This window comes from Elephas maximus, chromosome 13 (genome assembly GCF_024166365.1).
Source record: "Elephas maximus indicus isolate mEleMax1 chromosome 13, mEleMax1 primary haplotype, whole genome shotgun sequence".
Taxonomy (NCBI): Eukaryota; Metazoa; Chordata; class Mammalia; order Proboscidea; family Elephantidae; genus Elephas; species Elephas maximus.
The window spans coordinates 105,018,997-105,031,403 of record NC_064831.1 but is presented as its reverse complement, the minus strand read 5'-3'; the positions used below and the strand labels follow the sequence as shown (position 1 = coordinate 105,031,403).

At 40.7% G+C, this 12,407-nt stretch overlaps 1 protein-coding gene across 1 annotated transcript in view; it reads left to right on the top strand.

Annotated features, from left to right (window-relative positions):
• The window catches only part of OCA2 (OCA2 melanosomal transmembrane protein), a 454,916-nt gene that overhangs the window by 45,142 nt on the left and 397,367 nt on the right, over positions 1-12,407 (top strand). The window contains exon 2 of the mRNA XM_049905844.1: positions 5,005-5,210. Coding sequence (XP_049761801.1) covers positions 5,020-5,210 — 191 coding nt within the window. The 5' untranslated portion in view covers positions 5,005-5,019. The remainder of the gene's footprint in view (positions 1-5,004; positions 5,211-12,407) is intronic.

Below are 12,407 nucleotides of genomic sequence, written 5' to 3'. Positions count from 1 at the left end.
ATTTTGTTCCTGAATTATTTTCCTGAATTCTTCCATTATTTTATATGTCTTTTCCATGATTTTGTTAGTACTTTCCACGTTCTTGTCTACATTTTCCTTATTCTTGTCTGCATTTTCCTTCATTTGTTGGAGAACCCTGAATATTAGAGTTCCAAATTCCCTATCAAGTAGTTCCAGTGCCTTTTCTTCTAGCAGAATGTCATCTGGTGTTTTATTTTGGTCATTTCTGGAGCCATCCTCTGCTTTTTTTTTTTTTTTTTTTTTTAATGTTTTGGTGTTGTCTGTTTCTGGAACATTCAGGGATTATTTTCTTTATTTGTTGATTGTAGATTTGATCGTTTCATCTTGCTTTTTTGTTTTATTTTGTTACGCTTGGGCAGGCGGGCTGAGTGTGTTTTGTTCCTTGCTTACCTGTGGGTACAATACTTCTAACCACCTTGTCCATGTAGGCAAGGCCGGTCACTCAGCTATGGTTCAGCAGGGCAAGTCCAGCAGGGGTGGGGGGGTGGGGATGGGTAGTTTGTTGCATGAACATGGGGCAAAGGGTGGGGGATGGAGGCAGTACAGGGTGGGGTCCAGGGGACTGCATTTGTACCACTTGAGGGTGTGGCACTCAGTGCATAGCACAGATAGGCAGGTGGGAAAGGAGAGGATGTGATGTGCAGAGCTAAGGGCGTGTATGAAAGAAGAGAGAGAAACAAAGTGGAAAAAAGGCAAAAAAAAAGTAAAAGGGGAAATAGAATGGTGATGTGGTAGAATTCGGCAGGTGGGAGCAGAGCAGACCTGGCTGGGCCATGTGCTTGTGGCTGTCTAGCCAAGTGGTGTTGCTTGGCTTGTCAGTAAGTGGTGTGGGTAGCCCATGGGGCTAGGTGGGTGAGAGAAAAGAAAGAAAATGGGAAAGAGAGAGAAGAAACCAACAATCAAACAAATTAAAAAACAATAAAAACAAAAACAAAATATGGTGATGGGGATGTCGGCCATTAGGGGTGGGACAGAATTGGGGTGGTGGTGAGCTGATGTCTCTCTTGCCAAGTGGCACAGCATAGTCTATCAGGAAGGGGCAGTGACAGTGCAGGGACTAGGTTGGAGGCAGAAGGAAAAGGAGAAGGGGCAAGGTAAAGAAAAATAAAAATATGATGCTAAGGGAGCTGGTCTGTGGGGGTGGTACAGACCCAGGGAGGCCATGAGCCAGGGACTCTCCAGCCAAGCAGTACAGCACAGGCCACCAAGAAATTGGGGCAGTGCATGGGGCTGAGTGGTTGGGAGAAAGGAAAGGAATAAGGGAGAGAGAGAAGAAACAAAAAATAAAAAGGTGCTGAGGGAGCCTATTGATTGCATTACAGACACAGGAATGCTGCGTGCAGTGACCCTTCAACTGAACTATGCAACAAGGTCCCTCCAGAAGAGGGGGAGGTGGTGTACAGGGCTGGGTCAGTGGCAGAAAGGAAAGGAAAGAAAGAGGATAGAGGGAAGAAACAAACAAAAAGAACAAAGCAAATAAACCAAAAAAGTCACAGCCCATCAAGAAGGGGAGAGGATGGGACATGTGACTAGCTGGGCAGGAGAAAGGGAAGAGAGAAAGGGAGAGAGAGAAGCAACAAAAAGGCCAAATAAATAAAGAACAACAAAACAAACAAACAAAAGAACAAAAAAAACAAGCCAAAAAAGCACAGCCTGTCCAGATGGAGTGGGAATGGCCCATGGGGCTAGCTTAGTGGGAGAAAGAAAAGGAAGGTAGAGAGAGAGAGAAAAGCAACAAAAACAACAAAAAATTATATATATATATGTATATACATATATAAACAAACAAATAAAAAACTCCAGCCCCAACTCCCAGGTTCCAGCCCCAGCCTCATCTCCCAGCTCCCAGCTCCCAGCCCCAGTCTCAGCTCCCAGGCCCAGCCTCCAGCCCCTTGTTCTCAGCTCCCAGCTCCCAGTCCCAGCTCCAGCTCCCAGATTCGAGGCCCAGCCCTCAGCCCCAGCTCCAGCTCCCAGTCTCAGTTCTCAGCTCCCAACCCTAGCCCCAGCTCCAAGGCCAGCCTCAGCTCCCAGCCCCAGCCTCAGGCCCAAGCCCCAGCTCTCAGTTCCCAGCCCCAGCTCCCAGCTCTGAGGCCCAGCCCCCAGCCCCAGGCCCAGTCCCAGTCCCAAACCCCAGCTCCCAACCCCATCCCCCAGCCCCAGACCCACCCCTAACTCCCAGATCCAGCCTCTAGCCACAACTCCCCCTTCCCAGCTTCAGCTCCAGCTCCAAGCCCCAGTTCCTAGCCCCACCCCTACTTTCCCAAAACATTATTGCCTTACATGATGGATATGGGGTCAATCTTGGGCCTCACCTGCCTACAGTTTTACCTCAGTCTGAATCTCTAAAGTTCTGGCTGGCTGACCCCTTGAATCTTGCTGAAAATTGGACAGAGTTTGCTGCTCCCCCGTTTGAGCTTGATCTTCAATCACCTCTCCTGGCACCCCTTAGATGTCCTGCCCTCCAGCCTACATGATTATTTTTACAGATATATGCATACCAATTTCAATAAACACATTACCCTGTACTAATTCTCCTTCTTCTGCAGAAATACACCATTCATGTTTTTCAAGTCAATAAATCTTTCCATAACAGTTTGCCGGTTAATAAATATCTCTAATTACCCCTCGAGGCGTCTTTTTTTAATTACCCCTTGAGGCGTCTTTTTCTAGGCAGACTGGTTTAGTTAAATTAACCCTTGGGACAGAATGTGCCCTCAAACATTTTCAGGTTCTCAGGTTTCGCAGGAGGCTACTTGCCTCACTAAAAGTATATGCTGCCCTCAAGTGGGAGCTTGTGTAATGGTGAAAAATGAAAGAAATGTTTTGAGAAAATTCACAAAGGTAGAAAGCTGACGTATGAGACGATGTATCCAGGAAGTGTGATTGAGTCAAACTTGTCTCTTTAGGTTTTTGTACAGCTAGATAAGCCTTGTGAGCATATTTATGGTTTCCTGTGTGATAGGGAGCCCTGCTGGGTTGTGTGTGTATGTGTGTGTGTCATATTAGGAAAACCAGAGGTGCCCAATGTAACCAAATGGAAGGTGCCTGCAATAACTTGTGCTGCCCATCATCTTTGGGACATTGTCGTCCCACAAACCATGGTGCCATGATTTGGTGCATTTTTGGGGACATATGCTTCCTGGAAAATATATATCAAATCCATATTTCATAACATAAATTCAGAAAGACTCTTTGATTCAGCATGCCTCCCATTGCTAACACACAGGACCAAAAATAATTTTTTAAAGGAGAAAGGGTCTTGAAAGGCTTTAAAGGGAACACCCAGGATAGGGGTAGGCAGTTACGCACTGAATTTGTAAAGTCTGAATTTTAAAAATTGCATTTAAAATTTACCTTAAATCTATTTTTTTTGATTTTTTGTTTTGTTATATTCATTTCATTTTTATATGTCATGAATTGATCCAACTCCAATTCTGTATCCGGAACTGAAGCCACAAGCACGTACCATCACTTCTCAGTGCTGTGAATCCTACTCGAACCAAAGCTAATGTGATCTCTGGCTTCATGGCAACACTTGACAACAAACCAGGCATATTTGCAAAGCCAAAAACCATGGCTGGAGACTGGGAGGCTGGCAAATGTAAAAACAAACAAGCAAAAAAGACGCCCAAAAAGGAAGATATTGTAAGCTCATAAGTATGACAATCTTTCTCATTTTTATAACAGGTATTACAATTTTTGTATTTTAAAGTACTATTTGCTAGCTTCAAGAAAATATAAGAGAAAAAACACAAAGGAAAAAGCCTCCAAACATCTGTATCTTTGCTGCCCAGGGATAGCCATGTTTTGGAAGGTTTTTGTATTTTTTTAATGCATATTTATCTAAAAAAAACAAATCACAGTATATCAATTGTCGTTTACACATCACTAATATTTCCCAATATCAGTAAATATCCCTCTAGAGCATTTTTGTGGTTGCACAGTATTTCATCATCTGGACATATTATAATTCATTTAACTAATGCTTCGCTGCCGACAATTTAGGCCACAGCTAGTGTGAAATGGGCTGAAGTGCTTATCATTGGGGACAAGCATATGCTGTTTGCCATGCAGTATGAGAATCTTGGAGCGCTGTGTGAAATAAAAAACAAAAAGCAAAGACAGAGCCCTTTAAACAAATGTTAAGTGGCTACATCTGTGGAGAGGGCATTTGATCCAAAGCTGGCCTGAAGCTCTTCACTGGGAAGGAAAAGGAAGATTTCAAAGGCAATGAGAAAAAAATTCTATCAACAAAATTCTAAGTGATTGGTTAAGTAAGAAATCTTTAACTTTTGGGGAGGGACTATAAAAACAGGGAGAGATAATTCATTGGGTTCTTTGGGAAGTTCTTATGAGTGGTTTGGCTTCAGTCGACTGGGTCAGAGGAACTTGAATTGCTAAATTGATATAAACCAGACTCTTTGGGTCCCACTTGGTGCCTTCTAAAGTTTATGGGTGCTCTTTGGAAGAGAAGATGGCAAAACTTCATCTCATGTACTTTGGGCATGTTTTCAGAAGGGACCAGTCCCTGGAGAAGGACATCATGTGAGGTAAAGGGTCAGAGAAAAGGAGAAAGACCCTCAATGAGATGGACACAGTGGCTACAACAAAGGGCTCAAGCATAGCAATGATTTAAGGATGGTTCAGGGTCAGGCAGTGTTTCATTGCATTGTATATGGGGTCCCTATGAGTTGGAACTAACTTGGCACCTAACAACATCTCTTGGGAGAGGTCTGACATTTTCCAGGACGACTAGCATAGATTTAGTGCTGCTTTGAAAAACAGTTCTGGGAAAATGCCCAATGTTACTGTGAGGTTAGCCAAATTTACAGCTTGAACCTGAACATTTAAAAACTGGAAGGGCTGCAATGTCAGCTGCCTTTCTGTGGTACGATTCAGTAGCATGCAGTGTCCCTCCTCCTCCATGCAAACATATTCCCTGTTTGGTTTTCATAAACAGCATTTCTTTCTGGCTGATCACAGTGCCAAGACAGAAGCATGCACTTGGAGAGCAAAGATGGTGGTCTGCCCTCGGCAATACTGGAGATGGAGTCGCCCTGGAAGGCTGCTACCCCTTGTTTAGGCAAGGGGCCACAGGACCCAGCAGGAACACAGGCAAGCAGTACTGCCAGGTGGAGTGGCTGGGCTGCTGTGAGCCATGGTTTTGGCTCCTTCCTCATGGAAAGCAGGTGAGTTGCAAACCGTTTTATCTAATAAATGTGAAATTCACATATGTTGGGTTTCCACTTTTGTGGGAAATATTTCCAGGAATTTTGCAAGAATCTTTCTAGTATTAGATCACTTTCCTGACCTGTTTTGGACTAACAATGTTTCTAAAATGTGGTTAATGTAATTCCAAAAGATAATAAAATTAGAAAACTGATAATTGGCATGAAGACTTAGCATTTAGCATATTATTTCTACTTCTATATCTTAGAGCATGTTTTATTTCATTGTTATTGATTCACATCTCAAGCAAATCAATTGAATATTGTTTTCATGTCAGAAAAGTCTTGATTAACATAAAAAAGAAAATCTTTTTATAAACCTTTAAATACTTATTGATATAAAAACAATAAATGGATTTTGCATATCATTTCTTGTCACCTAATTTGTAATTTGCAAAGCAAAAGTGTCCTTAAAAATGATAAGCAGCAGAGTCCTGTAATGAGGTGTCCCTGCTTTGGGGCATCCAGTCACTCTGCTGACCTGGAGACCCTGATCCCTATGGGCTGTAAGCCCTGCCCAGCAAGAGTCCTGGCAGGTACAGGACTGATTCTCTCCCTCTCATTTAGAAAGGGAAAGCACCACAGAATACACGTGATCTGAAAAACACGTGTGGACTGCCCTTCCCTGTCCTGTATAGCCCTTCTCTAGGAGTAGGACCTCTTCATCTCACAGATGTGGGTTTCCCCTCTGCCCATGCTCGTATTTTGCCACATGTTTATGTGTCTCTGAGTATCCTATCCTCCCATTTTGCCAGTGGTAAAACTTTGAGTTGCTCTTTTTGTCCATCCTGTTTCTGAGATTTCTCTGCATAGATGCCTGTAGCTGTTACTCATTTCTTTGAGCTGCTTGCATAACATTTCATTATATGAATATGCCACAATTTGTATATCTTCTGGCATTGGTGAAAAACCAGGCTCCAGGAATTGACAGAATACAAATTGAGACACTTTAAAAAATAAGAAATTTGGAAGACAGCTATCTGGTCAACTAACAGGAAGAGTTCCATATTTGTGACCATTAAAAAAAAAAAGCAATCAGAGAGGACGTGGAAATTACCAAACAATATCATTAATATCACATGATAGCAAGATTTTGCTAAAGATAATTAAAAAATGACTGCAGCCATATATTCATACATCAAGCCAGATTCAGAAGAGGACATGGAACAGGGATGTCACTGCTGATGTCAGATGGATCTTGCCAGAGAGCAGAGAATACCAGAAAAATGTTTACTTGTGTTTTATTGACTGTATGAAGGCATTCAACTATATGGATCATAACAAATTATGGATAACTTTTCAAAGAATAGGAATTCCAGAACACTTAATTGTACTCATGGGAACCTGCACGTGGATCAAGAAGAAGTCCTTCAAACAAGGGGATACTGCCAGGTTTAAAATTGAAAAAGGTGTGCAGCAGGGTTGAATTCTTTAACCTTACTTATTTGGTCCATATGCTGAGCAAATAACCTAAGACTCTATATGAAGAAGAATACAGTATCAGGATTGGAGGAAGACTCATTAACAGCCTGTTACGGGGATAACACAGCCTTGGTTGCTGGAAGTGAAGACAACCTGAAGTACTTACTGATGAAGGTCAAAGACTAGCGCCTTCAGTATACATTACACCTGAACATAAATAAAATGAAAATTCTTACAACTGGACCAACAAACAGCATCATGATAACTAATGAAGAAATTGAAGTTGTCAAGGGTTTCATTCCTTTGGGTCAACAATCAATGCCCATGGAAGCAGCAGTCAAAAATCAGACAATATATTGTATTGGGCAAACCTGTTTCAAAAGGTCCCTTTAAAGTGTTGAAAAGCAAACATGTCACTTTGATGACTAAGGTGAGCCTGACCCAAGCGATGATCTTTTCAGTTGTCTCATATGCATGAGAAAGCTGGACAATGAATGAGGAAGACCAAAGAATTGACACATTCTACTTGTGTTGATAAAAAATATTAAATATACTGGGGAATGCAGGAAGAACTAATAACGCTGTCTCAGAGGAAGTACAGTCAGAATGCTCCCTAGAAGTGAGGATGGAGAGACTTTGAACATGTTGCTAGGAGGGACCAGCCCCAGAAGAAGGGCATCATGCTTGGTAAAGTAGAGCATCAGCAAAGAAGAGGGAGACCCTGAGGGAAATGAATTGATGCAGTGGCTGCAACAATGGACTCAAATATAGCAATGATTGTGAGGATAGTGTGAGACTGGGCAACGTTTCATTCGGTTGTACCTAAGGTCACTATGAGTTGGAGCTGAATCAAGGGAACCTACTAACAACAACAAAAACTCCTGGCAGTGCTTATTCAGGATTTTCCCAGTATGTTGCTATTAGAAATTGCCCACGATGAACATTCTCATTACACCTTCTAGGACACATGTAAGGGAGTTTCTCTACAGTCTCAGATTCTAGGAGTGAATTGTAGGTCCCAAGGTACTTGTGCCACAGCATCAGACTAATGAGCTGTGTAGTATGCCCTCCCACCAGCTGGGTGGTTGCCCTTGCCTTTCCCTAATTGGTGCTTTTGGATGTTAAGATGGAAGCGTGTGACTGTACCTCGCTGTGGACCAGTGAAGAGTAGCACCTTTCCTGGTGTTTATGGGACACTGGGTTTGTTTTTCGTAATGTGCTGCTTCATACTCTCTGTTTCTTTTTCTTTATTCTTAAAAAAATATTTATTTATTTTGTTGTTGTTGAGAAGATACACAGCAAAACACATACCAATTCAAACAAGAACCATTTAGTGACACTTATTACATTCTTCTAGTTGTGCAACCTTTCTCACCGCCCTTTTCTGAGTTGTTTCTCCTCCATTAACATAAACTCACTGCCCCCTAAGGTTCCTATCTGATCTTTCAAGTGGCTGTTGTCAGTTTGATTCCATATAGATAATTCTTAAAGAACATAATGCTCAAGGCAGATATTTTTTTTACCAGTTAAGCTAACTATTGTTTGATTTTAAGAAGATTTCAAGGCATGTTTTTGGCTTAGGGTTTCAAGATTATCTCAGGGAAGTAGTTTCAGGGGTTCATCCAACCTTCATGGCTCCAGAAAGTCTGGAGTCCATGAGGATTTGAATTACTGTTCTGCATTTTCCCACTTACAATTAGAATTCTTCTTTAGAATCTTTGATCAAAATGCTCAGTAAGAGTAGCTGGGCACCATCCAGTTCTTCTGGTCTCATGGCAAGGGTGGCAATTGTTCATGGAGACAATTAGCCACACATTCCGTATCCTCCTCCTATTCCTGTCTCTCCTTCCTCTGTTGCTCCAGGTGAATAGAGACCAATTGTTGTGCCTTGAAGGGCCATTTACAAGCTTTTAAGACCCCGGGTGCTATGAAACAAACTAGGAGCTAGAACAGAAGGCCAATTAACTGGGATGTCCCATGAAACTATGACCCTAAACTTCCAAACTAAGAAACCAACTCCCGTGAAGTTTTTGGTTGTACATAAGCAGCCTTAGCAGCTACTTTTTTTTTTTTTGTCATTGTTGTAAATATATCTATCACACAACTTTTGCCAATCCGACTTTTTACAGGTGTACAAGTTATTGACAGCAATTACAATAATCAGCTATGAAAACCTATCCTTAATCAATGTGATTTTTCCATCACTGTTAACCTCCTTTTTCCCCCTCCCTCACATTCCTGGTAACCATTAATAATAAACTTTGGTCTCTGTACATTTGCCTTTTCTTGTCTTTTTATATAAATGAGTTCATATAAAATCTTTGTCCTTTTGTCATTGGGTTATTTTGCTCAGCATAATGTCTTCAAGCTCCATTCATACTGTAGCATGTATCAAGACTTCATTTCTCCTACTGTCTGAAGAGTATTCCATTGTATGTGTGTACCACATTCATCTGTCGGTGGGTGTACCACATTCGTCTGTTGATGGGCATTTTGGTTGTTTCCATCTTTTGGCTATTGTGAATAGTGCTGCAGTGAACATCGGTATACAAGCCTCTGTTTGAGTCTCTGCTTTTTAAGTCTTTTGGTATATATCTAGGAGTGGAACTACTGGGTTAAAAAATGGTAGTTCTATCTTTTAATTTTCTTGACAGTATTCATTGAAGCACAAAATTTTTTAATTTTGATGAAGTCTAATTCATCTTTTTTTCTTTGTTGCTTATGACTTTAGTGTCATATCTAAGATGCTATTGCATAATCCACAGTTATGAAGCATTACCCTTATGAAAGTTTAAGATTTTTCATACCTTTAGCATTTATATTTAGTTCTTTGATTCATTTCAAGTTAATTTTTAATATAGTATGAATTAAGGGTCCAATTTCATTCTTTCGTATGTGGATATCAGTTGTCTTAGCACAGTTTGTTGAAAAGATTATTCTTTTCCCACTGAATTTACTTGGCATCCTTGGTGAAAACCAATTAATCATAAATGTTTATTTCTGGAGTTTTAGTTCTGTTCCACAATATGTATGTCTGTCCTTATGCCAGTACCTTATGAATACTGTAACTTTGTGGTAAGTTTTGAAATCAGGAAGTGTGAGTCTTTCTACTTTGTTATTCTTTTTTAAAATTTTTTTTAGCTGTTCTGCCTCCTTGCATTTTTATGTGAATATCAAGATCATTGTCAATTTCTCCAAAAAGGGCATCTGGGATTTTCTTAGGAATTATGTTGCATCCGTAGATTAATTTGGGTAAAATTGCAATCCTAACAATATTAAGTCTCCCAATCCGTAAACGTAAAATATCTTTCAATTTATTTAAGTCTTTAATTTCTTTTAATAACATTTTGTAGTTCTCACTGCATGCATTTGACACTTTTTTTTTTTTTTTGCTAACCAATGAATTTTCTTTAATTTTTATTTTTTGTATTTATTTTTTATGGAACTTTAGATGAAGGTTTACAGAACAAATGAGTTTCTCATCAAACAGTACACACATTGTTGTATGACATTGGTTAACAACCCCACGACATGTCAACAATCTCCCTTCTCAACCCTGGGTTCCCTATTACCAGCTGTCCTGTTCCCTCCTACCTTCCAGTCCCTGCCCCAGGGCTGGTGTACCCCTTTAGTCTTGTTTTGTTCCATGGGACTGTTCAATCTTTGGCTGAAAAGTGAACCTCAGAAGTGGCCTCATCACTGAGCTGAAAGGATGTCTGGGGGCCATATTCTCAGGGTTTCTCCAGTCTCTCAGTCCAGCAAGTCTGGTGTTTCTTTTTGAGTTGGAATTTTGTTCTACATTTTTCTCCAGCTCTGTCTGCACCCTCTATTGTGAGCCCTGTCAGACCAGTCAATGGTGGTAGCTGGGCACCATCTAGTGTACTGGACTCAGTCTGCTGGAGATCCTGGTAGATGCGGTCCACTAGTCCTCTGGACTCATCTTTCCCTTACGTCTTCATTATTCCTTGCTCCTGAAGGGGTGAGACCAGTGGGGTATCCTAGACGGCCATGCACAGGCTTTAAGACCCCAGACACTACTCAGCAAAGTAGAATGCAGAACATACTCTTTATAAACTCTGTTATGCCAATTGAGCTAGAGGTTCCCTGAGACCATGGCTCCCACAGCCCTTGGGCCAGCAATTCGGTCCCTTAGGTCCATGTGTCTATGGAGCTACCATGGGCTTGCCTTGTGCAGGCTGTGCGGGCTTTCCCAGTATTGTGTAATATCTTACCCTTCACCAAAGTTACCACTTATCTATTGCCTATTTAGTGTTTTTCTATCCCCACTTCTCCCCTGCCCCATAACCATCAAAGATTGTTACTGTTTGCATGTAAATTGTTCATGAGTTTTTACAGTAGTGGTCTAATACAATATTTGTCCTTTTGTGACTGACTTATTTCACTCAGCATAATGTCCTCCAGATTCATCCATGTTATGAGATACTTCACAAATTCATCATTGTTCTTTAGCGTTGTGTAATACTCCATCATGTGTACGTACCACACTTTGCTTATCCATTCATCTGTTGATGGGCATCTAGGTCGTTTCCAATTTTTTGCTATTGTGAACAATGCTGCAACGAACATGGGTGTACATATATCTATTTGACTCATTTCTCTAGGGTATATTCCTAGGAGTGGGATTACTGGATCAAATGGTTTTTCTATTTCTAGCTTTCTAAGGAAGCACCATATTGTTTTCCAAAAAGATTACATAATTTTGCATTCCCAGCAGCAGTGCATAAGAGTTCCAATCTCCCCATACCCTCTCCAACATTTGTTATTTTCTGTTTTATTGACTCGTGCCAGTAATGCCGGGGTAAGATGGCATCTCATTGTGGTTTTGATTGCAGTTCTCTGATGGCTAGAGATTGTGAGCATTTCCTCATGTGTCTGTTGGCTGCTTGAATGCCTTATTTAATGAAGTGTCTGTTCATTTCCTTTGCCCATTTTTTAAATTGGATTATTTGTCTTTTTGTTGCAGAGCTGTTAGATTTTCTTGTAGATTTTAGAGATTAGACCTTTGTCTGATTTTTAATAGCCAAAAGTTTTTTTTCCCAGTCCATAGGTTCTCTTTTTATTCTTTTGGTGAAGTCTTTTGATGAGCATAAGTGTTTAATTTTTAGAAGATCCCAGTTATCTAGCTTATTCCCTGGAGCTTGTGTGTTGTTCGTTGTGATTTGTATCCTGTTAATGCTGTGTATTAGGGCCTCCAATATTGATCCTATTTTTTCTTCTATGAACTTCATGGTTTTTGGCTTTATATTTAGGTCTTTGATTCACTTTGAGTTAGTTTTTGTATATGTTGTAAGGTATGGGTCCTGTTTCATTTTTTTGCAGATGGACATCCAGTTTTACCAGCATCATTTGTTAAAAGACTGTCTTTTCCCCATTTGATGGACTTTGGGCCCTTGTCAAAGATCAGGTGACCATAGGTGGATGGATTTACATCTGGGTTCTCAATTCCATTCCATTGGTCAATGTATCTGTCCGGGTTGTTTCAACTACCATAGCTATATAGTGGGTTCTGAGGTCAGGTAGCGCGAATCCTCCTACTTCATTCTTCTTCAATAGTGCTATACTTATCTAGGGCTTTTTCCCTTTCCGTATAAAGTTAATGATAAGTTTTTCCATCTCTTTAAATAATGTTGTTGGTATTTGGATCGGTATTGCATCATATTTGTAAATCTCTTTGGGTAGAACTGTCATTTTCACAATGTTGAGTCTGCCTATTCA